This window comes from Hippoglossus stenolepis, chromosome 20 (assembly GCF_022539355.2).
Source record: "Hippoglossus stenolepis isolate QCI-W04-F060 chromosome 20, HSTE1.2, whole genome shotgun sequence".
Taxonomy (NCBI): Eukaryota; Metazoa; Chordata; class Actinopteri; order Pleuronectiformes; family Pleuronectidae; genus Hippoglossus; species Hippoglossus stenolepis.
In genome coordinates this window covers 16716639-16744133 of record NC_061502.1, presented here as the reverse complement: position 1 = coordinate 16744133, position 27495 = coordinate 16716639, and the positions used below count along the sequence as shown (strand labels likewise).

The 27495-nt window shown below is 43.1% G+C and overlaps 1 protein-coding gene across 1 annotated transcript in view; it reads right to left on the bottom strand.

Moving 5' to 3' along the window:
- Positions 1-27495, bottom strand: part of lama2 (laminin, alpha 2) — a 138572-nt gene that overhangs the window by 70539 nt on the left and 40538 nt on the right. The window contains 13 exon segments of the mRNA XM_047338003.1: positions 1355-1441; positions 4430-4557; positions 6387-6500; positions 6908-7019; positions 7651-7862; positions 11151-11255; positions 19408-19572; positions 21552-21692; positions 22028-22130; positions 23266-23323; positions 23756-23855; positions 23965-24143; positions 25271-25388. Coding sequence (XP_047193959.1) covers positions 1355-1441; positions 4430-4557; positions 6387-6500; positions 6908-7019; positions 7651-7862; positions 11151-11255; positions 19408-19572; positions 21552-21692; positions 22028-22130; positions 23266-23323; positions 23756-23855; positions 23965-24143; positions 25271-25388 — 1622 coding nt within the window.

Here is a 27495-nt window from a genome sequence, read left to right as displayed (position 1 = left end):
ACAATGAGTCAGTATGCTTTCCAACTGGCAAATGGGGTTTATAAAAAGACCAAAAGGCAGACAGGCCGATTCTGCTGTGGACAGCAGGGGCAGGCATGCAGACTATGCAGGCCGGCGAGCCGAGGCGCCGCGTCCACCAGCGGCAGCTCTCGTTCGACTGACAACAAATAGCAACGGCCTGATCGCCATGTTTCATCCAGGAGATTAAAACGATCAGAGTATATGCTGACAATATACGAGAGCCTTTTTTATGTGCTTTTCAAAACAAGGAAAACTGACTGATGAACAATCTGCACATATTCAAACTCTTAGAGGAAGATTCAAAAAGAACACAATAGAAGTAAAGCTGGTAAAACATGAGAAAATCAATTGTCGTGCCAGACATCACATGTATTTATTTAATATTTATTTGATATTATTTGGAGTACTGCTTTCTATCGAGTCCCCACCACATCCAGTTTAAATTGTCTTATCATTATTCTCCACATCAACGAGATTACTGTCAATTTATCTCTTTGATATTTGTATATAAGTGTTTAAAATATGAATTTATAGATTTTTAATAAGACTCTACCTTTGAGTTGCCTTTATAAATGACTCGGTACCATTTATAACTTCAGACCTGATGCCTCATTAAAAGGTTTGATGGCTCTATAACATCTATTAATAAATGAAAAGGATCTCAACACTCCTCATGTGCAAAAGTGGAATTTCTCCTGCATTAAATCTTTCCACAGTAATTATATTGATGAGTGAAAGACACTGAAGAGTAACAGATGGTTTCAGCTGTGGACAGTTTCACTTCAAAACACTGAACCCTGGTTTTACTCACTGACTTCTCATTAGTCCTGGGTTGGTAAAGAAAACTCACAGATAATGGAAGAAGAACGTCACTCAGCTAATAAATGTGGTGTGGACAGAAAACTGGACGGACAGCGAGACATGAAGAACTAAAAAAATGATTATAGAGAAGGAGTTTACTCCCAAATAGGAAGTTTGTAGAAAAGAAAACAATAATGGTGGATTTCCTTTTAAGATTATCACTCCTATGCATATTAACTTCAGTCAATTATGCAGTTGTACTTGTAAAGATGCTGCAATAAGGTCATGGAACGTAATCCGTGCTTAATGGACCATGCTGTTATTTGAATAATCGTAAACTGGTACAACGGATTTATGGAGGTGGATTTCTTATCATTATCTTCTTCTTCTTATTATTAATAGACCTTCAAGTTTAAAGTCTGTCAATTCAACATGAAGCCACAAATATTGAGCATCAGTGTGTTTTGGTGTTGCACAGTGTGTGTGTGTGTGTGTGTGTGTGTGTGTGTGTGTGTGTGTGTGTGTGTGTTACCTGTCGCATCGTGGTCCTGTGTATCCATGCTGACACTGGTCACACAGCAACTCCCCTTCATTACTCAGGTGGCAGGTGGGGCTGAAGCTGTTGCGGTTGCCGTGGCGACGTTGTTGAAACAGTTGTTGCAGGCGTTGTTGAATTTGGGAGCGTTGTTGTCCCAGCGTGGAGAACGGGAGGAGGACGAAGAGGAGGAAGAGGAGAGGACAAAGGCGAGTTAAGGCCATTGTTTCTCTCCCCACACACACAAACACACACACTCGCACACACAAACCAGTGTCGATACTTTCACTTTCCCGTCCTCACATTAACACTCCAACAGACACACACACTTAATTTCCCCGTCTCTTTCACACTCGAACGTCTTGTACTTCCACACACTCCTTCATTTGAAAACACTCGTCCTCCCGACTAACTGTACTCTACGTGAACCGCAGAGGGGAGAGCGAGAGATGGAGAATGGAGAGAATGAGAGAGAGAGTGAGAGACACAGGGTGAAGCGATAGTCTCTCACCCCTGTTCTGTCGCCCCCTCCCACTTCCATAAACTATAGATAGTTCTCCTGGCTCGGGTTCCAGGCCCCAGACTGATTCACTGCTGGTCTGACTCCGTGACCAGGAGCTGGCTCAATCACTTACAAGCTGGTTCGGCCAGTTATAAATAAATAAAAATATATAAAAATATAAAAGAAACTGTACTGATCGTTCATCACTGGTGTTTTGGGGGAAATGATGTGATTGAAGAATGTGTGTAAACATAAGTTAAAGTTCCTCAGTTCACATTTTCCAATGAGACTTAAGCCGCACAAGTAAAAATTACTTACTTTACTACACATGTTGTTCAGTCATTTTAGAAAAACTGTTAACTTTGATTACAGATTTATTACAGATGCTGCGACTGTTGAATAGGGAAATATGAATATAATCATCTTTGCAGTATATGACATTTATCACAAAGACTGTTTGACGAAAAAACTGTTAAACTGAGAAGTTGAGAAACCCTGAAAGTAAATAATTAAAAATGTAATGTCACCAGAGAGCAGATTTAACCATCACCTGCAGTGGCCTGACACAACATGCAGTTTTAATTTGGGTTTAAAAAAAATGAAAATCAAAGCGGAGGTAAACCTGTATAACTGAGCGAGAACTAACTAAATAAAATATGTTTAATAGATTTTGACTGGCAAGTAAAAACAGTAGAAAGCCTCCTTTGCAGCCGGGTAATTAAACCTGGGTGTAAATGAAACAGAACAGCATTGCAGGACTAAATTGATTTCTATTGAGTGGCTGTAAATCACCAGCCTGTTTCCTGTGCTGAAACTAATATGAACATCACTTTATCAGATGTTCACGAGCGATGAGGCTCCGCTGCTAACAACAGGCCGAGTGGCCGTCTGGCAGTTTGAGTGGCTGGCCTCAGTGCACATAAGGGACTGGGGGGGGGCTATTTTTAAGGGGCTGAGAAGCACAGCACCTACAAGCTATTATTACTGCAGGGGGTAGAGCGAGGTAGAGCTGCAGAGAGGTGAGAGAGAGAGAGAGAGAGAGAGAGAGAGAGTAGTGTCTTTCTTTAGCTCTGGGAGTTTGGGACGCGATGTGTCACGACTACATGAAGATTCTCAGCTGCTGCTGCCTGTGAGCGTGCGCTGGTGACGTGTCTGTGCCCAACGTACAGCATCACTCTCTGGTTCTTTGGAGAAAACTGCAGATCTATTAAAAAGGAGGTGATCGTCTCGTTTAACCAGCGTTTACATGTTGTTGCTACACACGGACATCTGTCTTTTGTGAAACTAATATCTTAATCAGATAAAACATCCATAAGTAAGATGTAAACTGAGATCAGCAGTTAATTTTAAATACTTCCGCTGCTCATAACAACTACAACTGACTAACTAACAGTTATAGTTTATTAAAGTGGCTTTAATCCATATTTGAAATTTAACAAATTGGATAAATGATCATGTAAAAATGGGTTGATCACTAATTAAGGTATTATCTCCCCCACTCTTACACACCCTCTCATAACAGACTCTCTTTTGTTGGTTTATTATCATCATCATTATTATCATCATTATTATTATTATTATTATTATTATTAGTAGTAGTAGTAGTAGTGGGAGTAGTAGCAGTATTATTAGTATTGTTATTATCATTATACATAAAGCTTGCAGGATATGTTTCATAATCGCTCAATAGGGGGCACCACCACTTCCAAAAGTGTTTATCATCCTTGTGCAAATTGTGCCTTAAACCACTGAGTTGGTCCAATCATTAAAAACCTTGATTAATATTAATGGTTGGAAAATTATAACAACATTGGCCAATAGGAGGCACTGCAAATCTTCTCCACCAGGCCCAGGTAGTATCTGCATGGGGCTTTTATTTGTTTATTTTCATCATGTCACAGTCGCCTTGTTCAAACTCAAAAATAAAAGCACATACTTCACAATTAATTTTGAAATAACTGCTTAGATTAGTCATAATCCAGTAAAATGTCAGTGGGTGGTGATTGTGTGCTTTAACAAGTGTTCATTATAAAGTGCTAACAATTTGATGGATGTAGAATTTATTCCTGTGTAAAGATGTTGCATCCCTCCGACGTTAAACCTCTGCTCTTTTCTGTTTTAAACCTTTTTTAGCAGACACTCGCTGTAACGTGAGAATCTACAGCCCGAGCACCGTTCCACACCAGAGGAGGGATGTGATGAAAAGGTTTAAATACCTTAATGACTTGTGGGAGATGTTTGAGTTTGCTACTGTGTTAAGTTTTATAGCACATTCTATTAATTCTACTGGCGGCGATGACATTTCCACCCACGGGGGAAGATATTTCTCCTCTTATATTGACGCTTCTATCCGCGGCGACGATATTTCTATTCGTGTGACAATTATATTCCTTCATCGTGATGAAGCCTCCATTCGTGGCGATGTTATTTAAAGCCCCAAAAAAAGAAATGAGCGTCGGGAAAGAACACTATCAAGAGACGGGTCAAAAAACAGAGATTGGGGTTGAGCGGCGATAGATTGAGGCGTTTGATTAAATTGTGACTTTAACCTCGGCCTCTTCAGAACCTACCTGTTGCTGGGGAGATTGAGTGGGCAGGCGCAGGGCTGACAGTCGGCAGGTGACCCACGGGTGGCGTTACCATAGTAGCCGGGTAGGCAGGCGTCACAGTGGGGGCCAGCGGTGCGGTGGTCGCAGTCCTGGAGGAGCGACACGGGTTCAAGTTCAAATCACATATTGGGCAAACAGAGACATGATGAAGATGAGTCTGAGCGGCTCACTGTGTTTGTTATCTAACATCATCACCGAGATAAAACTGATCAGATACCAGCATTTAATCTGTTTCCGAGCAGCTCCGTGCACCGTGTTTAAAAATGAGAAATTAGTTCATAATCAAGATTGTGAAGTCAAGTCAAGTTTATTCATAAAGCTCATTTCAAATGACGAGCACAGACTCAATGTGCTTCAAGATGAAAAGCAAAGATACACGACAAAAACATGACTAAACATGTGAAATGAATATATAGGGAATAAGGGGATATTTGTTAATATGAATTTGAAGACATACATTATAAATAAGTGGCAAGTTACTATTTTATAGTTAGATGTAAAATAGTTGTGAAATTTAAGACCTAAGCCAAGCTCAACAGATATGAAGTGGGTTATATTTGTAGTTTTTTTTTACAGAATGCTAATATCATCATTGCAAACTACGATAAGAGCTTCCAAACTTTCTCCTAGAAGAAAAGTCTATTGAGCGAGTGAACTCAATTTATCAAATTTTCCCTAATTGACTTTCGAGCTCCACTTGACAGTCAAGTGACTATTTAAAAGTTAATGCAGTGTTTCCCGTCACTGGTGCGTTTCCTTTCTCCCCCTCGGTCCTTCACACTCGTGCAGCGACCGCAGCTGAAGTTTCATGTTTCCACGCTGAGTGACTGTACATGTTTGTGAGTGTGCGTGTGTCAGTTAAGTTCCACATCATTTCCTCCTCAGATCCAGTGTCTCTGTGCGGCCGAGACAAATCCTGACAGACACACACACACACACAAACAAACACACACACTGTGTTAACCTATACGACCATGGCATCATTCAGTCATTCAACTAAAGCCAGAGAACACAGTCCCCAGGGAAGAAGAGTGTGTGCATCTTTGTGTCTGCTTGTCACTGTGTATGAATATGTATACGGGGTGTGTGCATGTCTATGAGTGATTTAATGTCAAGTTGTCGTTCATTGTGTGTGTGTGTGTGAGAAGAGAGATTGAGCCAGCATGACTGTCTTCTGTCTTTCCCTGTGTGTGTTTCCTCTGACATATCCCAGCATCCTCCTCATCTATAATGAAACATAACATGGTAATACAAAACCCACAACTGTGTGTGTGTGTGTGTGTGTGTGTGTGTGTTGTGTGTGTGTGTGTGTGTGTGTGTGTGTGTGTGTGTGTGTGTGTGTGTGTGTGTGTGTGTGTGTGCACTGGTGTGTGTTTGTGTTCTGGTGTGTGAAACAGTGTGTGTGTATTTAGTTTGATGCTAACTGACAGCTTAAGCCTGAGGCAATGTGTAGACTGGGGAGTGACGATGTGTGTGTGCCGCAGACGCACACGAGCAGGTTGGCATGTATGTGTGTGTGCACTGATCGTGTGTGTGTCTGTGTGCATTCATGTGTGAATTCAAGTAGCTGGAGGTTCAAGCGTCTCAACCTGCAGTTCCTCTAATGCTCACTAGGTGGGACTTACTGATAGAAGTGAGAAAACTGCTAATTTCTCTCTTTAATATTAAATAATAACAAAGTGTGTTTCCCATCTGAAGAAATTATGTGATTATTGTAAATATCAAAAGTGATTAAGTGTGTTGAACATGAGACGTGAACTTTTCTCAACAGTTTATATGTTGTATATTTCCCTCGAAATCTTGTGGTTCACTGTTGTTGTTTTTTTCAAGTCATTTGAATAAAATGAATTAAAAAGTTGAATTAACTCAGAAATTATGGAACAGATGGACAATTTAATAAACGTGTTAATTATCTTACCAGGCAGTGTCCTGTGACCTCGTGGCATCGTGTCGCGTGTTCATGGCAACGGCAAGCTTCACACACTCCGTGGTACACATCTCCGTTAACCCTTCGAAAGCCAGCAATGCATGTCTGAAACACACACACACACACACAAACACACACACACACACGCAGAGTAAGAAAGGCAGGAAGCTGTTTTAGTGTGTGCAGTCGTATCATTAGTGTGTGTCTTTGTGTGTGCACTGCAATGTCTCAGTTTTAAAATAATGCTGCGTGTATGAGAGAAGCTGTGTGCGTGTCAGTAGGTCGACAAAATAAAATGTCAACAATTTTACCTAATCTGTAAAAAAAGTGTTATAGACTCACTTTGTACATTCAGAATAACGTTTTCCAAGACAATTTTCTATTTATTTTTATACAGAAAGTTTTACTTTTGCAGCAGGTCTGTGTCGGTAAGTCAGTGTGTATGTGTCTGTAGGTGTGTGTGTGTGTGTGTGTGTGTGTGTGTGTGTGTGTGTGTGTGTGTGTGTGTTTACCTCACAGGAAGTCCCAGCGTATCCAGGAGGACAAGAACACATCTCTACAGCTGATGCTCTCCTCTCTCCACTGGCAGAGGGATTTGTCACCTGCATTGAGAATGAGTGGAGTCTACACACACACACACACACACACACACACACACACACACACACACACACACACACACACACACACACACACACACACACACACACACACACACACACACACACACACACACACACACACAAACATTGATATCAAACATAAACATTGGTCTATTTCGTCTACTTCAATCCTTTGCCTTCACATATATAAACTATATATAAAATATACAAACTGTTCTTGCGATTTGAACAGAATTCACAAACTAACAGCAAAAAGCCCTTTAATGCATAAAACTGCAACTTCCGTGTTTAGGTGAGAGAAGGTTGAAGTTAAAGTTATTCACAGAATATAAGAAAATACAGACTTGAATCTGGGAATGTAGAAGATTCTTTATACACACGTAAATCTTTGAGTTTCACATAAAAGTATATATTTCTCATGGGTCGATTATCTCCACCAGAGACCCACAAGAATCCATCCAGGTTTGAATGGAACTGATCAATAGGAGCTTTCATGGAGGTGCAGTGATTAGCAATATCACCTCACAGCAGAAATGATTCCCCCCCCCCAGCCGCCCGGGGCCGTGCTGGGGAGTTCACATGTTCGCCTGCGCCTTCAGGGCAAAGAGTGAGGAGTGTGTGAGTGTGTGTACCTGTACACGGCGCTGGGCTCTGTGCTGTAAGAGGCCCGCACCATCACGCTGCTCACGTTGGCCAACACGGACAGGAAGTCCCTCCTGCTAATCACCTGCTCCGTCTCTGAGACCAGGAAGTTTTCTGGCAGGAGGACGATGTGACTGGTGCTCGGCGAGGACGGGTACACCGGCTGGCCGAACCTCCTGTCCACAATCTTCATCCCTCCGCCCTGATGACGAGGGGAAGAAAGAAACTTATTGTTGATTCTTATTTCTTTTTCTTGTCTTTGTCGCAACTAACTTGTAATTCCATGAATCCAGCGCGGTCTGTATTCTCTCTTTCATGAAACGACTATCATACCCGAGTGATGGGGGGATAAAAGCCAGCGAGAGTGAATGATGTGTCATTAGGTAATGAGCTGCAGTTACTATTGACATTCTGAATGGGCTGAATGCAAAGTGATTTGAGCCCAGGCCTGGTATCTGACTATCTCTTGTTGAGAACAGATCAATGACATGTAGCGGATAACGCAGAGTGACAACTACTGATGGAGGTGGAGAGAGAGAGAGAGACAGAGAGCTTACCATGCCAATAAACCATTAAATAAAAACTAATTGAAAGAGAGGAGATGGAGGGAGGCATAAAGAGAGAGAGAGAGAGAGAGAGAGAGAGAGAGAGAGAGAGAGAGAGAGAGAGAGAGAGAGAGAGAGAGAGAGCAGCTTCAGAGCAGTGAGATGCACAGACAAAGGTGGAAAAGAGAGAGAGAGAGGCAAAGAGAGGAGAAAATTGTTTGAATGTCTCCGAAAGAAAAACTTGTACTGTCCATCTTTTATCGTCCGTCTCTTAACACTTCATCCCACTTGAAAATAAATCAAATCCAGTCATTAAGGGATAAGATTTGCACTTTTCTATATTTTTCTTATTGTGAGCAAATCCCAATGAAAAGACCGAGACCAACAATGTGTTAGTCAATGTCTCGATTCGTATTCATCTGTAACCAGACAGGCCCATTCAGTCCTGTAGAACTGGGTCAAAACAGTTCAGAAACGCTGGGCACTGACATTTCAAGATGAATAAATAGACACACAGACATGTGTAGGGACTATTTTCACACTGTTGTGCTCGTGACAGCAGCAGGATGGTGTACGTAGGACGGCAATGAAGGTACAGTGTATTTTTAATTAGTTGTAGCATCTGTACCGAGGATTAAATGTTAAATATCTCATCCAGCCTGTGTACGATGTGTTTCTGAACCCTCCACTGGCACCAGGCGAAGAACCCTCTGACACATCAGAAGTACTGATGGAGGCACGGTGAAGTTTTGAGGACCATCGCTGAAGTTGTCAGCACAGGAGGTGTGAGTGGGCTAAGAGGTTTCAACCCCTTCAAGCAAGGCCATCGTGTTTGTCGGAGCTGGGAGCTATGGAAACCAGCAACCTGACCTCTGCAAGGGACTGGGAGCACTTCTGAATCCCAACAGGCAGCTGAAGTTCCACTAAACTAAAGTGCAGCAACCATCCTGCGACCTGACATTGTCCTCAAGTCTGGAGCTGACTGTCCCTTGGGCAGATTGATAGGAAGCTATCCAAGTATGCAGAACTGGTGAGCATGCTGTCTCCCAGTGGACAAACTGAAGACACACGTGTTTCCAGAGCAGGACATTTAGAAATGGAAATTGGGCTGCATTTGTACAGCACTTTCAAATCCTTATGATTCACCCGTTAGAAACATTTTCACTTCTCTAACAATCACACATTCACACGTTCAATTTGGTGCAAAGGACCAACTTGAGGATTCAGGAATCGACCTGCTGCCCAAAGCTGCACTGGTTGTTATTGTTGTAATAAAAATGCTCGGTATTTACATTTTCCGTTAATGGAGGCTGATACAGTGGACCGAGAGAAAGACACACGGAAATCAACAAAGCCCCACAGAGGAGCCGGGACAAGGGAGGTTATTGTCTATTCAGACGCCAAACGGCTACAACCGAAAACCCAGCGTCACAAAACCATGAGACAAACAATATCACAACACGATGCAGAACCACAGAGTGTAAACAGAGGAGGGGGGGGGGGAGAACAGGACAAAGGCTGAGAGAGAGAGAAAGTTGGTTGACAGTGTGTAGGTGGTTCTTTATTGGCATCATTGGGAAGCTTTCTGTTGACAACAAGACCGACACTTGTCCTCCTCTCCTCATCCTCTCCTCCTCCTCCTCATCCTCTCCTCCTCCGAGTCTGTCGCTCTCACAGACGCAGCTTTAAATAACACAAAATCTGTGACCATCCATCTCTACGTTTTGATTTATTTAACTTTTATCTTCTTTCCTTCACTCCCATTTCATTCCTTTGTTTTCAATCCCTCCTTCATTTAATCATTTTCTCCTTGACCCTCTTGATCTCTTTCTTTTCTGCCGTCTTCGTCCATCTGTCTTGTAATTTTCCTACTGTCTCCCTATTTCTTTCAATTGTCTTCTTCCTTTCATTCTTTCCTTTCTTTTTATTTCCTGTCTCCCTTTCCTTCCTTCTTTCTGTCCTTTCCTTCTGTTTCCTTTCCTTGATTTCTTTCTACTCTAATCTTCTTTGCTTTCCTTCTTTGTTCATCTCCTCCTTCCCTTCATTTCCTTCTTCCTTCAACTCTTTAAATATTGAATCCCTCCCCAATTTTGTCTTTGTGTCCTTTCTTGTCTTCTGTCCTCTTCTGCTTCCTTTGTTCACATCCCATCCCTTCCTTCTTTATGTCCTTCCTTCATTTCATTCTTCTTTCCTTTTCTCCTTTCTTTCAGTTTTTTGTCAGTATATAAGAATCCTTTAAATGTTTCTAAATGATCTGTGGTTAAAAGTGTGTGTGTCCAAAGTAACAGGATCATTTGTGCAGCCTTGACACACACACACACACACACACACACACACACACACACACACACACACACACACACACACAAACACAGGCTCATCAACACCAACCTGTGCCATTTGTGTTTGTTTGTGTATTTCACTGTGCACCCACACACTCCACCACATGTTCACGGTTTTAAACATAAACAGTTAACTAATAGTGTCGGGGCTTTGCTTATTGCTGCGATACATCATATCACAACCTGCTCATTATAAAGACATACACAGAGCAACGAGAGGGAGACGCCATCTGCATTTTTTATTGCCACGTTCAGCATTTCTCTGCCAGCTGTGGCTGTGTGTGTGTGTGTGCTGCTTCATTTAGTGGTTTTCACCGGTGCAAGAGTCAGTAGCTTGTGTTTTTTTCATTAATAATGATGCTGCAGACACAAACACATAAAACACACACACACACACACACACACACACACAAACACACACACAACAAATACACTGTTTTTGTCAATGCTCTTGACCAGGAGATCTGGAGCTTATTTCTGTGCAGCTCTTACAGAATCTACCAAATGTATGAAGCAAGATGCACACACCATAAAAACATTGTAGAAAAATATATGTGAATGCTCAGTGATATCTTTATCTTTGTTTGTGTTTAAAAAACTCACCTCGATGATGAGGTCGGGTTCGGAGGTGACTCTCACTGGCCTTTGTTCTTGCTGGTCTGTTGTATAGGACACAGCGTAGACCACACTCCCTCCATAGGCTGCAAGCTACACAGAGACAGAGAAGGAGACAGTTGAAGTAGGTTTATTGTAATACTCCCTAGATTCAGAAAGACAAACCAAGCCCGACAGGAATTCTGTTGTTTCTGTCCAGAAATCCCCTATCATTGAAAAGTTGTGTCCAAATCCAGGTATCTAAACCAAAGCAAACACAATCCAAAAGAACAGAAGAAGTATCAACAAAGAATTACAAAGAAAATTGAAGATTTAGAGGCAGATATACACAACCAAGACTCTGACAGTTAAAATAAAGTTTTAAAAAGTTCTACCTTTACCTAAAAAACAGCTTAATGTGCCTTAAGGGCCAGTGCAGGTGTGTTGGTAGGATTAATATGTGTAATTACATTTGAAAGTGTAGAATTGGAAATATTATTCAATAAATCAACAGTAAAACTCACTCATTGAGGCTGTAAATGTTTGAATTAGGTCAAAATCTGAAGTGAGTGTGAATCTGTATTTATATAAAGAGCTTGTGAATATGACAAAACCCTTTCATTTTCTCAAATTCATATGTAACTCCTTGAGGCAGCAGAATAACTCTATTGTCACTATTTTATCAGTAATTCAACAAAACCTCGACAAATACTGATTCTTCTGAACAGTTTTTTTTACTCAAAGATTGTTTGAAATGTGTATAAATGTGAGGGGAAAACACAAACAAGCCACAATCTGTGTTGTCCTGTGCAGCGTTTCTGTCGAGTCCACAGAAAGAGCTGCAGCCGAAAGAGAGAAACGCTGCGTCGGCACGATCCTCCTGAAATATATTATTCTGCTCCAACCTGAGCAGTAATGGGCGGAAGAGCGAGATAATAACGCCATCATAAAAACAGAGAGAGGAGACATGGAGGGAGAGCGGGAGAGAGACAAAGAGCGAGTTAGAGAGGAGGTGGCCTTAATGCCTCTATAAACTTCCTCCATTCTACATCATTACTCTCAGTTCTGAAACTAGAAGGGGGAATCACCCATTTCACAGCTCAATGAAAATACACACCAGCAGGCATGGAGGTGGACGTTTTATTGACTAACACTACTTTATCCTAATCTAACCCCATTTGCTGTTCTGGACCTGAGAAGACTGTAAAAATCATAAAGTTTGAACCCAGAGTGCAGAGAGTGCACATGTGAGACAGGCCGCTCGACCACAGTCCCACTGCACATTCACACCTTAGTGTCTCTCAGAGAAACTCAGGTTTAAATTAAACAGGGATTAATTGGACATAACTTGAGAAGATTACAAGCAGCTAAAAGATGCTAAATGAAGGTAATGATTCTTTGTGGGTTCTTGGGAAACAAGAAACTAGTTGAGACGCTACGATTTTTCTTCCCATGGCCGATATTGATTCTGGGCCGATACTGTGCAACCGATCTGATACCAGTGAAATGGTATAGTTGTCTCTTTATTAGATATTAATGCATATATGTTTAATTAAGTGCTTTTGTATGTATACGCTCTTTGTAATTGAAGTTAAAATAACCCCCAAAAAAATTATTCTGACAAAACAACAGTACATTTCTTCTTTAAACATCTTTTGCCTCCTGCAGTGTCTCCCACGTCCTCTTCAGGGTATCTACAGCAAACCTCTAGGTAAAGATACCAAATGATTACAAAGCTCTGTGAGTGCTTCACCTTTTCTCCTTGAGCATTAGAAGTTGATTTGCATGTTTCATTACTTGTTTGTGTCATGACTGTTGTTGTGCTCGGTGAAGCACTCAGCGGCGAATCAAGGCGGAGAAAAGGGCTGCATCCGTGAAACACTGACTGCACCGACAGCACTTGTACTTCTTTTGTGGATTATTCCTCTATTCACTTAGCCGACCTGAATTTAGCAATTTACTTTCTTTGAAATTATTGACATTTCTGAAAACTCATTTCGCTGATGCCATCCACTCAACGGGCACAATATCCAGAGCTTTTTGTCATGGCAACCCCGACGACCCATTTCCACCCGGGAGGGGAGGAAAGAAAAGAAATGTAACACGGGAAAGAAAAAAGAGCAACAGAAGAGCGCAGCGGGAGAGGGGAATTATCGGGAGAGGAAACGAAGACACAAACAATAAACTCAGACTCATACAGTTACAATAGATCCCAGTTGGAACCCAGTGAGCGCTCGATAAGGCCGTTATTAACTCCATTAGTGGCCAAAATAAGAAGGAGACTTAATCCTTGAAGTTACAATCAAGAGCAAAGCAGTCTTTTGAGTGTATATGAGTTTAAACTATGGGGGTGAAATACTGTAAAGAAAATATTCTAACATCGCAACAGGAATATGTTTCTGTAAAAAAAGGTTGTTGCGATGGGATTTTGTCGTAAAGTTTCTGCTGTAGTTTTGTCCCAATTTCAAATCCTCAAAAAAAGAAATCCTTGACCCAAAATATTGAAGAGGAAAGTTTTATTGACAAACACGAGTGAAAAGGATGCGGACACACAAAGAGGAGGACAAACCGCAGGAGGTCTGAGGGGGGCAGACAGAACTGAGGAGAGAGGAGAGAAAAGATGGGATGAGCAGACGGACGGAGAGCAGGAGGATAAAAGAAGCGGAGGAGAAGAGGATGGAGGGAATTTGAGGAGTAAAGTTCTGATGTTTAATTTGCTAAACCGTGGGTTTGACCATGGAGCAGGGAGAGAGGAGTGAGAGTGAGTCTATTATACTGGGTTTTTTTTTGTGTGCGCACCACATGCTACCCTCTCCAGACAGGGATGTGTGTCGATCTGCATTTGTTCGCCTGTTCGCTGTCAATCTGCGGAGCACAAAAGATGACAGCGGCAGGGAGACTGGGCTGAGGGAGGGAGGGTTGTAGTGGTGGTGGTGGAGGGGGGGGAAATGAAAACCAGATTGTCACAAAAGCTTTACAAAACAAACTCCCCTAAACTGACACACACACACACACACACACACACACACACACACACACACACACACACACACACACACACACACACACACACCAGGACGCACAAATACCCAGTGATACACACACTTGGAGGCAGAAGTATAAACACGCACACACCTGTGTCGTCTTCCGCGATGCCTGTGGTTGTTTGCAATTGGTATCGGGAGTTTTCAGTCTGTTTGTCTACCGCTTGCACACACGCAGACAGACCGACACACACACACACACACACACACACACACACACACACACACACACACACACACACACACACACACACACACACACACACACACACACACACAGACTATTGTTGTTCCTAGCAGTACCGTTAGATTGGCTCCAGATGGACCAATAGTCAGTGGAATGCTGAACAACACACAACCGCTGACCTTCTGTGTGCGAGAGTGAGAAAACTCCAAGTCCTTGTCGAAAAAGTAGCAAAACTAAAAAAGAAAATCACGTCTCATCCGTGTTGACACTCGGGGCATGTCCGAACACGGGCTTGTTTGGTTTTATGTCTTCAGGGTCTTTCTCTGTGCAGGCTTTTCTTTTTTCCGGGGTACGTTGCATCATGACTGTTGGTGGGAGATGGAAGACGTATCCTTGAGGAGAGCAGTGCAATCACTCCTTTCTCCTGGTGTAGAGCAGCACCGTGCACGTGGGGGCTTGCTTGTCATCCTCTTGGCTTCCAGGAGTAGAAATTTTGAGATATCTTTCAATAATATAGTTTATTAATTATCTCGGGCAGGGAGGTTATGTCTTAGCCACCTTCCATCGGGTTTCTTTGTTGGTTGGTTGGTTTGTCAGCAGGATTACGCAGAAATTACTCAACAGATTTCCATGAAACTTGGTGGAGATCTGAACAAGGGGCGGATCCAGGACTTCTTTTTCCTTTTCTTTAAGATTGTGAGATGTGCGTTTCACTCCAAGTTCCCATGGAATAATTAAAGGATCTTTAGGGGAATGATATCTATGAGAATGTGGATCTATGCGTTCTACGGAGCTTGATTCTAGTTTGATAAAGCAGTTGAGACCATGTGAATATGTGAACAATCTCCTCTAGCTGTGGGATTGGAGTGGAGTGTGGAATCATAACTCGTTTCAGACAGTGTGCGTCTTGTAACTCTGTTTTTTCTCTGGTTGAGGTTTGGGGGGTTGCTTGCAGGTTACTCTTCTGCAGCTTCCTGGGATTGGGACAATGTTTTGGCCGCTGTGGTCTGGTCCTCTGTGAAATGTCTTGTTTTGGGGTCTGGGGCTCCTGTTCTGTTGGCTGCAGTGCGTTTGGTTGGGGACGGTCAGATCCCTGTGTGGCTTCTGGCCGACTGGAATGAGACTGAGGAGTATGACGTTTTCAAAAAGAGTCACTTGATTGAGAAAGTATGGATACGGTTCTTGAATAGGTATAAATATTTTTAAATTGAGGCTACAACCCACCACTTCTGCACTTGAGGTTCATTGTGTTTCATGGCAAGTAGACGTATATTATGGCAAATAGGGGGTTGTGTATAAATAAAACTGTGGCAGAGTAGAGAAGGTTAGACGCAGCGTGACTCATCGTGCACATCTCATCCAGGAGGACGACTAAGTGCAGCTCATTTTCCTCCGATAAGATAAGTCGAGCGGCAGCTTGATGTGTATCAGACTTGAAGTGACAAATAAAAGCAAGATGGCATCAAATATTCAATACACTCAGGAATGATACTGAAACTGGGATCACATGTTATTGTAATTTTTAGTTTTCGCCTTAAACCTGTTGGATTAGACAGGAAATGAGATTGATTGCTTTACAGTGCAATTGAAGCTTATTGGCTGGAACAATACTCATCTATACTTTATTATTTAATAGATTAAACACTTTGATCAATACCAAAACCTGTTGACACGTTTTATCTGGTTTCCTTAAAATATCCACAGCAGATCCTCTTCGACAAAAGGTCAACAATGTCAAAATAAGACATTTGCAGTCTTACATTCCTGTTTCACAGTAATTACATGAAAACATCGTTAAATGAGGATTGCAGTGATTTACGTTGAGCTCCTACAGGTGATATCCAGGCGTAAGGATTTTCTTTTTCTGCGCGCACACTTTCCAAGAACACAAATGCGTGTGACACCAAATGATCCGGTTGATGAAAACCAGAACAAATCCACTGTGATTAATGTAAAAGCACTTTTTCAGCTTTGTGTTTTGGAAGAAAAAAAAAAAGAAAGAGAGGGTGAGCGCGGGTGTGTGGGGGTGGTTGGGGAAATCAATCTCGTTCAATCAAGACCAGATTAGGAGTGACACCATACACAAACTCCTCTACACACATTTCTCCCTCTCATAAGTCACCGCTCGGCAGCTCGTGTTCCTCTTAGAAAAAAAATAAAACCCAAGATTATTTCCAGAAAAAGTATTTTGAAGAAACATTCTGATGACAGTTTTCATTCATAACGACCGCGAGGCGTCAACGATCAAGGTGAAGTGGGAACATTTCTGTGAAACGCCATCGCTTTTCCTTTCTGCCTCAGGTTTGCACCTGTAGCAGGATTTTGTATTACTTCTCCACAGAACAATATAAACGACAAGGAAGATGAAGAATGGTTTGCGGAAAGCACGGGAAGGCAGAGGCGGCGTTAGAGGGAGTTTAGGGCAGAAAGCAACACGAGCTGAGCGGCGTGTTTGTCGAGTTTCTGTATATTTTGAGCTGATTCCTTCATCAGCTGTCAGCAAAGGACGTTTCTTCTTCCTCCGTGTTCATCCATCATCCCTTTATCTCCCCGCTTCAATCTCCCAGTACTCCCTCTATCTCTCCCTCTCCCTCTCTCTCTCTCTCTCTCTGTCCACCTCTGTCAGTCTTTCCTTCAAATCGTGAGACTTTTTTTTTGTTTTCAAAGCTTTCATCCGTCTCCACTGTGAATCTGTTTGCAAATCCGGGTGCGAGACGGAAACAAGGAGTTCACGATTTGACAGCTTGTGAGGGAAATTAGAAATATGGTTTAAAATCAACGTGATATTCTGTAGAGACATTTTTTACATTTTCATATTCGGAAGCCAAAAACAAAGTTGTGGGTTTTAAAACCAAAATAAACCTACATAGCACTGACGAATAGGACAACACTGTGGTACAATCCTTCTCTGTATGTTCATCATATGGACTCTATATAAAGATGGATGACGCTCCTCCACCTCTTCCAGAAAAACTGAAACTATAATATGTTGATGTCGATCACTTGAACATATGCCGATGTGATAAGAACTAGCTAAAAAATGACCAAAACTCTCAGAGAGGAACTGAACTTTGACTTTTTAGTTTGGTGCATGTCCCGTCCATTAACATGGAGGAGCGGATTCATGGCCTATAGTGGCAATCAAGGTGATTTGTGTTCTGGTGAGCTCTCATGTCCCATCTTCACAGTCTATGGTTCATCATAATCAAGGTATCCCAGCTAAATATGAAATATCAATTAGAGTAACTTTAAATATTACAGATTGAGTTTGGCTCAGTTAAACTTGCAGACATCTCCATTGAAATGATGCTTCCCCCTCATCCTTCAAACATCATTATCTGTATTTTGCTCTTGACGCTGAACCCTTGACTGCAAAAATTATTCTTTTCACAGATCACGCTTTCACGACCGTCATCGCAATCCTGGAGAACGAGCAGTTCCCGAACCTACGCGGACAACGAAATACCCAATGAGCATCAGTAGAACATGTTTCTGGACCAATGAGCATCCCACAGAGCGTGCTAACGAGCCAATGAGCATTCTCGGCTTTAAACAAAGCAGGAGGTCATGCAGGAGAATTAAGAAAGCTATCACATACATTTACACTCGTATCTATCCACTGCTGGCTTGTCATTAGGCACACGACCTGTCACTTCCAATGATGCACGTCAACCTGACAAACCAGTGTGTGTGTGTGTGTGTGTGTGTGTGTGTGTGTGTGTGTGTGTGTGTGTGTGTGTGTGTGTGTGTGTGTGTGTGTGTGTGTGTGTGTGTGTGTGTGTGTGTGTGGCATAACCGAGTCACATAACATCTACCTCTGTAACAAAATCAGAGACTGAAGCAAAGAATCGCTTTTTTACACAGTGCTCGCACATTGCTCCTAGCGATCACAATCATGTGCACAAACACACACACGCAGACACACACACACACACAAACACACACAGACAGACACACACACACACACACACACTTGTAATTTATTTGTTTCACATGTATGGAGGCATTTGGTTCTGCTCCGCTGTCCCTAATGCCTCCAAAACACATCATTATCCGACTTGTATAGGCCTGGGAGTGTGTGCGAGGGGCTAGTGTGCGAGTTCGAATGAGAATACGCGCGTCTGTTTGTGTTTGTGCGTGTGCGCCGAGAGAAAAACAGTTGATTATCGAGTTCAACAGGCGAAACACTGTTTACCCTGAGAGACACAAAGCGAGAGATGGAGAACGAGGGAGGAGAGAGCTCGCGGTGAAGTAGAGGGAGATGATTTAGGAACAGGGAGGTGAAAAATGGGAGTCCTGGAGAGATGGAGCGAGGGGGTTGGAAGAGCAGGCCAATGAGGAGAAGCGCTGAGGGAGGGACGCTGGGAGGGGGGAAGGTTCAGACAAAGAAGTGAGATGACAAGCCAGGCCTGCAGGGTGCGAGGTAATGAAATTCAGTGGTATGTTCCCCGCAGCCATGACACCCAGACAAACATCACAGTCAGTCGCTTGTTGTCGTGGGGCAACAACTTGACTTCAGATACATGGATTGCAGCTATTTGCCAGCTGGAGTGATAAAGTCTAATCGTGGCCACACACGACCGCAGCGGCTCACATTCAAACAGTCGACGTTAGCCCGAGCTGATCCGGGAGGAAGCAGGAGGGAGGTGAACATCCCAGCAGGAGACGCTCCCACCAGACTCACCTCCAGGGGATATGTTTGTTTTAGATCCTACACCGGCCTGTTTATTTATTCAAGGCTGCCCTCGTGTTGTAGCCTCATGCCGCTATTGTAACGCAGTGAAATGGTGGGAAAGGTTATCAGCAACCTGAAAGTGAAAGTGACTAAAAAAAACCAATAACACCCACTGACATCTGCAATAAAAACAATGAGCATTTCCTCCCAGGTCACATGAGACTGATCCAATCGGCAGTGATGGAAACATCCTACAAACACGCTACTTTCTTCTTCTTTAATTATATTTAGTTATAAATAACCAGAAAATCCTATTATATTGTGATTGAAGTGTAAATAAAAAATGCGTCTGCGTCTGACCTTGTTTCCCAGGTAAAGTCCAGGTGCGTTCCAGTAGTAGGCGGAGCCGAGGTCATTCACGACATCCGAGTGTCGGACGCTCAGATAGGGAGGCGTGTCTCTGTGCACGGACCACACCCTCCCTCCTGTGTCTCCAACCAGGTGCCAGCCCGTCAGTGTGGTCTCCTACAAAATAAAGGAAAGTTAAAGGTTTAAAAAAGGCTTGAAGCTCCATTATTATTCTTATATGCAGCGTTAATAGCTTCAGACCACAGCTCACAAAGTACAGTTGAACATTCGGTACTAATGGAATATAAAGAAAATCACACAGAGCTCTGGACATTCTGTCAAGAGGTTTAATAAGACTGGACAATTTTCTTTGTCACAAAGAGCAATTTTCACTAATTCAAAGGAGAAATATTCAGCTTTTTCAGTCTTATTAAGTGGTATAAGTAGGTTTTCTTGTGAAGGTATAAAGGTCTAAAGTTTAAAAGCCAAAAGTCTGTGGTTAAGGCAGCTGCTCTTACCCACAGAAAACACCTGAGACACAGTCAGAAGTCAGGCTGCTACCTCCACATCATCATGACATCACATCGCATGACATCATGATACACATTTGCACGACATTTGTTCACAAAAATCTATATAACACAATATAGAGGAAAGAAAAATTGGGGGAAAAAAGCATCATCTGTCTCCTGAACTTAATTTTACTGATATACACTTTCCTCATTAACTTAAGAGACCAGCTTTTTCTAGAATCATCACATCTGTTGGTTTGCATTCCAATGGCTTATTCAGAAGTAAGAGCCAAACAGCTGTTTCTGAAAAGTTCAACTGACTCACTTTGTACTTTCAGCCTCACCAATAAAAAACCAAACTCTTTAAAAAGCAGCACATGAATCCTCCAACTCCTACATGTGAAGGAAATTCTCCAAAAAGGTCCAACCGGGTCAAAAATGAGAAGGTGAATCATCACAAATATAAAACTCAAGATATGTTTAAAGGTTTTTGTTCATCTGTCAAATGTCAGCCGGGGAAGTCTCGCAACTGACACCTAGGAAGAACTTCCAAATCAGAAGGGTGTGTGTGTGTGTGTGTGTGTGTGTGTGTGTGTGTGTGTGTGTGTGTGTGTGGTGGTGTCGGGGGGGAAGAGAGAGACAGCCAGACACACATCTGTCGTTGCAATTAACCTGACCTTGGCTTCCCCTTTTGAACACGAACACACACACACACACACACACACACACACACACACACACACACACACACTCTATCGGTGTCTAAATCAGAGCTGTCATCCTGTCAACATCCCCTCTCCCCTCCTCTCCCACCTCGCCTGTCAGTCAAAAACTGTTTTCCTCTTTTCACCTCTCTCCTCCTTCTTGCCTCTCGTCTTCAACCTTCTCCTTCGCGGTCTTGTCCTCTTCTTTCTCTCTTTCGTTTTTTTTTCAACCCTCCCTCCACTCCTCTTCTTTTTCACCTCCCCCCTTTTGTTTCCACCTCAACTGCGTTCCATCCACATCAACTCTCTCAAAACGTGCTGTGGCTGGTAAAGATCTGTCTTTGCTTTTTTTCACACAACGATTTAGTTTTATTCATTTCCAGATGCCTCTAACGTTTGCTATTCTGAAAAGCTGCGGCCAGATTGATTAATCATTTTGCACTTTGCGTCGGCTGCGTCCTACGCCTGCAGGATGTTTATCAAACTGCACCGGTGTGGAAGAGCAGTTCGCCCGTCATCTGAAAAACATCTTCTGGGTCATCAGCGAGGTGGAGCTCTCTCCTTCATGCATATGTATTTAATAGACGACATGCTCCGCCTGCTGCAGGGGTCAGTGTGGCTCTGTCTGTTGCTTCTTTGAAACCAGACACGAAAGATATATAAAGCATGAGGTTGTTTCACAATTGTCGCTGATGATTTGATCACAAAAATGCAGGGCTGATGGGAATATGATGGTCGGCCCATAAGGCTGAGTAACAATTAGCAGGCTCTGTGATTCACACGCTAACTGAGCAATATCAGTGGCACGAGATTCAGTCAAGTTGCAGGAAACAGGTTTACGATTCGTCCTCCTATTCCTGAGTTCTGGTGCTGAATAATGGGCAGAATAGTGTCTATGCAGACCATTATGATGTCACAATGATATCCAGTGGGTTCCTACGTTGTGATAGGTCCAGGTGGAGGCCGAGCACCGACTGGAAACGCCCATGCAGGAGCACTTTTCGCAGCCACGTCTGTTGAGACCTTGGAGATCGTAGAATCCCAGTTTACAGCGGTCACAGTTTTCTCCCTCCACATTTTCCTACATGAGAAAGTCCGACAGAGAGAGAGAGAGAGAGAGAGAGAGAGAGAGAGAGAGAGAGAGAGAGAGAGAGAGAGAGAGAGAGAGAGAGAGAGAGAGAGAGAGAGATGGAAGACACAACAAAGTTTATGAGCTGCCCTTAAACTGACGTTATGAGCACAAGCCATGTTATTGCAGTGTTAATGTCCTGAAGATGATGATGACAGGGCTCGGGAGGTTAGCGCAGAGTACTTGTCATTATTTGTGTGCATGCAAGTCTTTGTGTGAGTGTGTGTGTGTGTGTGTGTGTGTGTGTGTGTGTGTGTGTGTGTGTGTGTGTGTGTGTGTGTGTGTACCTTGCACGTGCAGGGTGTAATACACGGGTCATCATTTGTGCTCCCCTCCACGCTGCAGTTACAGCGCTGACAGGACGGGTAGCCCATATAACCGACAGCACACCTGCAGACAAATGAGTTTAATAACAGCACTAAAGACGGAGGAGGTGAGAAGCAGCCCCGTGAACCAGTGGGCCACGGGGGTTCAACTCTCCGAACGGCGACTACGTCCGGGCTGATCGAACTGCTTCAGAGTCCGTCACCGAACCTTCAGTTTGTAGCAAAACAGCTGAACTTGCAGCGAGTGCGACGCGTACGTTGTGTGTAATCTCGCAGGAAATGCACAAAGAGGCAACTTCCTAATTAACGGAGAGAGTGAACCGAAGCGAGTCCATTAAAGTGGATTTTAAGAAGTGATTGTAAAGACAAAGTTCCTGCTGCTGGCCATCACAGGGCAAGTCATTAAAAAGTTGCAGGGAAAGAGTCAAGCTTTGAGACGGCAGAACATAAAAGCTGAATGATATCCAGAGGGAAGTTGAGAAAGAAAAGACAACAGGCGATTACAGCAATAAAACATAATGATAACACAAGAGCTAATCAGCAGAGTAGGGTGAAGCACCTTGTTGGCAGATTTACAGGTTCGATTTAAAGCTTAAAGTTTCTCAAAGGTTGTGATTTGAATCTGTTGTGGAGATTTTCCCGATGATCTCAGACTGTGACTCCATGAGGGATTTAAGTTTATCAAATAAAATCCAGACTGCAGTCAAAGAAAAACAGCTTTTTAAACCATGAAGAAAGAAACGGTAAATCTTTCATTTAAGCTGCTTCCAGACATGAGTTGACCTCCAGAATTTCTTTAAATTTTCCAGAGGGGCTGATATGAGAACGCAAATGTCAGCGTCAGTTGCTCCGAACATTTTCTAAATAGCGTTTAGTGATTTCAACGTGCTGTAAACAAAAACTTGTGATTTCATAAGCAGGATTTAAACATCATGTCCAGCCTCCTGCACGATCTACCAGGCGTCACCCAAAACCTGGATGTTCCAGTCTGAAAACGGCTTTATTGTACAAAATGAAGTGTAATAAATAGTCATGATAAACATCGAAGATATTAATGGAAAGTTTCAGGTAATTTTCAAACACTAATTGGAACAGACAACAGCTCAAAGGTTCTGCTCACCTGTCACAATGTGTCTCTCTCTGTTTCTCTATGTGTGTGTGTGTGTGTGTGTGTGTGTGTGTGTGTGCGTGACTCTCACCTGTCACATCGTGGTCCCCCAAAACCCTCCTTACACTGGCACGACCCTGCTGGCTGGGCTGTCAATCAAACACACACACACACACACAGACACACACACGGACGCACAGTGTGAGAGAAACACTCTTTGAAGGAGCTGCACCTAAAATAGCTCCCACTTTCTAGACATAAAAAAAAACGGTAAAAGCACAAAGGGGAGTAAAATTATCTCTAATATAAATAGTTGCTCTGTTCTGTCAGAGACGTTTTCCAGGAACAGACGCCTCCGAGCACGAGGCTGAACCTGACGATCGCCGGCCCCGCAGGAAATCAGGCTGGACTCAAATCGATGAGACGCTGTCACTGAAGCGTCACACGAGTTCCCACTAAACCTCTGTATGTGTGCATCTACTGAGGGATTTAAAATGATGTGTAACTCAAGAAATAAACGAAGCCCACAAAGCAAGCGAGTGACGGGCGGACAGAATAATGAAAATGGTAAAGGTGCATACCGGGCGTCGCCTGGCTGGAATCTGCGACACATGATTGGCTGACAGAGCCGCGACGGTCACATGAGCAGGGGACGCAGGGGTCCTCCTCCTCGGCGCTCACCTGGTCGGAAGAAACACATTCAGACAAACATATTCTTTTAATCGTGATGAATTTCAACTGAGGCTCAGAGATGTGTGTGTGTGTGTTTGTGTGTGTGTGTGTGTCGTACCTCAGCAGGTCGGTAGTATCCCGCAACGCATGTCTGACAGTTGATGCCCGCCGTGTTGTCACGGCAACCGACGCAAACCCCGCCCCCTCTGTATTTGCCGTGGACGTCCAGGCTGAGCGCTAAGTCGGCCGCCGTCTGATTGAAGGAGCACTCCCCCGCCTTCCCATGGCAGTTACACTCTGGAAAACAAAAACTAGGCTGAGTCCCGCCTTCGCCTCCTCTGTCCCAAACACTGAGCATGAGGCAACCAGGGGCCGCTCGCTTAATCCATTCCCTTCTTCCACATTAAGAGTTTGGAGAAGCACCCAAATCCTGTTTTGCGGAGAGTAGCCGGAGGGTCACACGCTGACCACGGGTTTTATCTCTCGGCTCCAGAGGAGGTGGTGCTTTCCCTTCATTTGTTTCGCCCGGGCATTAGCCGCGCCTCCCACTAAGCTTCACATCTACATTTACAAATAAGAGGAAAGTCTTTGGTAAACTTTTGCTCTCGATGAAAGTCTCCAGGTCATAATGGTTTATTTCTTTTATTTAGACAACCTTGCTTTCAGAATCACGGCTTCAATTCCCTATTTCTACTTGCTTTTGAGTTTTATTTTTATTTCTAGGAATCATCTTGCGACCCCTAGTTCGGGAACCGCTGCTTAAGATCACCCTGTACAGTAATCGAACCTGGTTAATGCATATTGCTGCTGCGTCCCTGCACGTGTGTTGCTCTGTGTCCCATCCTGAATGGGCGGATTCTTTTACTGCGGCGCCACGCAGGACTTTTAACGTCTTGTCTCGCTGTGTCAGTGTCAAGGCAGACAAAGCCATTACCGGCCCTCTAAGAACTCCAGCACCTGTTAGGAGGTGTAGCCAGTGTGAAATAAAATGAAGATTATATGTTGTAACCCCAGTTTTATGATGACAAGTGGAAGCCTCTAACCCTCATTGCTCTGCTGCTGCATAGCTGATGAAGGTTAATGGATGCAAAGGTGACTTTTGATGGCGTCGTACGGTCTTAGATCAAACACGGATCCTGACTGGTTGGCGAGCGTGTAAATTTTACTGCGCCGCCTCAGAGTTCAATCCTGTAAAGCCTTGTTCAAATAAGTTGTAGGTGTGCGCTGGTAATTTTGAATATTACAGTAATACAGTAATATTACAGGGATTTTACCATTTAACATGTGGTGAGTGGGTACATACAAGAAATTACCATAAACGTAGGCGTCCGCAGTCACAGAAGAATGTTTCCAAAAGGGAGAAGTTTGATGGATTGTTCATTTTGAGTTTTTAAAAATTCAAGCACGCAATTTGTTTTTCTTACTTTCACAGATATGCCGAGTGAGGAAGGTTCCTGCCATCCAGGGCTGCTGGTGGTAACCAGGGCAACAGCGATCACAGCTCTCGCCGCATGTGTTGTGTTCACATTCACAGCTGAACTTCTGCAAAACGCACACAGACACACGGAGAGTAAGCATTAGCAACGCAAATCTTTTTTACAGATTTCTCCATCGGACAGACATGAGCCGATGTGTTGAAAATAAACGTGTTTGAGTGTTTTTCTTGATTTTATTTCTGGTGCAGCGACTTTCTTCTCCACAATCTGTCCAGTTTCTGGGAGAGAGAGGATAAATAACTGAGAGTCACACTCGTTCAGATCAATCCCACACACTGTTGTGAGCTTTCTCTGCATTGTCAACAAAAAAGCCTGTTTCCTGGATAACAGGGAAAAGTGTGGTGTCACAAAAAGAAAAAACAAACGTCTCAATTTCAATAAGAGAGCGACTTATCAGCAAGTTGAGTTTTCTTTTTCCTGTTGGAGAGTTTGTTGTCTTGCATGTGAAACTCAATAAGTAGCAGTGATGTCAGGGTGCTCTGACCACAGCTGGAGCACATGTCTACTACACTCCTGCAGCGGGACAACTTCACACAGATCATCAGATGGTGCTGAGCAACGTCAGAGAAATCCTGAATCTCAAGTCACGAGAAATAAACAGATGCAAAGATATCTTGATTCTTGACAAAAATCCGACAATTTGTTTTCTTCTGAATTCTGGTGTTGATTCACAGTAATTTCTATTCAACGTCCAGATGCTTATGATAAGAGATACTATTTCCTTGTATGAATATTTGATTTTAATGTATTTATACTGTCTATATTTGTTATTCTTGGCCAATATCCGTTGAGTCAACATGAGAAAATGACTGTACTTCCCACTAGATGTATAACATCATTAAAGGAGTTTAAGGTCTCAATCTCTAGTTATGTATCTTCAATACAGCATCACGTTCATTTTGTGAATCATATCTAGAGTCAAACAGATGAAAAAGCCCAGTGTGCACTGGGGCATGTATACCGTTTGAATGACAGCCACTAGCATCCAATGGGAGCAGGTTGCAGGTGTAGGTGGGCGTGACTTCTCAGTCAGGCTCCAAATTTCTGCATTTTTCCTCCTATGTTTATGACTATGATCTGATTTTCTTTTAAATGTATGAGTTTGATTTCCCCCCCCTGCCCGACACTGAGCCATACATATGTTAGGTTTAACTATACGTAAAGTATCAAGTCATAAACCAAGACTTTGTAAATGTGTGGTCGGGTGAGCGAGGGAAATTGTTCCGTGTTAACATGTGGCATCGGAACACTCACATGAAAATGCAGGGCTGTGAGCAGGTAATTACCAGATTGGACGACCTCTTGAAAGCCAATCAAACAACAGCGTATTCACTGCAGAGCCAAGCGCAGTAAAAGAACTTGGTTCACTTTCCAGACTGTCAGTGGGTAGTGGACTGGGTTCACGATCGCTCTCTCAGGAGAGAAATAAATTCAAAACCAAACACGGTTAAAAGCGGAGTGTAGCAGGAAATGTGCCAACTTCGAGGTTCAGTAATTCAATTTGGGACTGTGTAAATCGGTTGATGTGGAGAGTGTGTCAGATTTAACTGAGAGGAGAGGAGTACAAAAGCACAGCCGGAGCCAAGTTTTGGATTTGTTGGCACAAGTGGATTCGCCCCTTTTATCTAAAGACACAGCGCTCCGGCTCTGGCTCCGGGCTGCCTCAGTGCCGAGCGAGCATCTGAACCAATGTTCTGCGGACGATCATCAGCGGCTCATCCCACAGGTCTCCACCTTTTCTGGGTTTTCTGAACGTCTGCCCAAAAGTTTACTGCGTGGATGGATGAACTTGTGTCGGAGTAAAAGGGCTAAATGTCTTGAGGGAATAAAGGATTCGATAGAATCTCAACAAAATCACATGTAAATACAGGAAAATGCAGCTGGTAATGTGTCCCAATACCATTTACCAGTCAAGTTTAAGAAACCAATGACTGCATGAAAGTTAGAAAATTCTGTAATTTGGTTTGTAAATCCATTTAAAAGAAAGACCAAATAGATGTGATCTTTAATATGTTGTTTGATGATTGGGAAATTAAAGAGAGAAGAAGAATCTGGAGCTTTTTACACACCACTAAGGTTACTTATTATTAATGACATCATCACAGAGGGACCAGACGCTGGTGTCACATCCAAGTACGACTTCATGGTTCAGC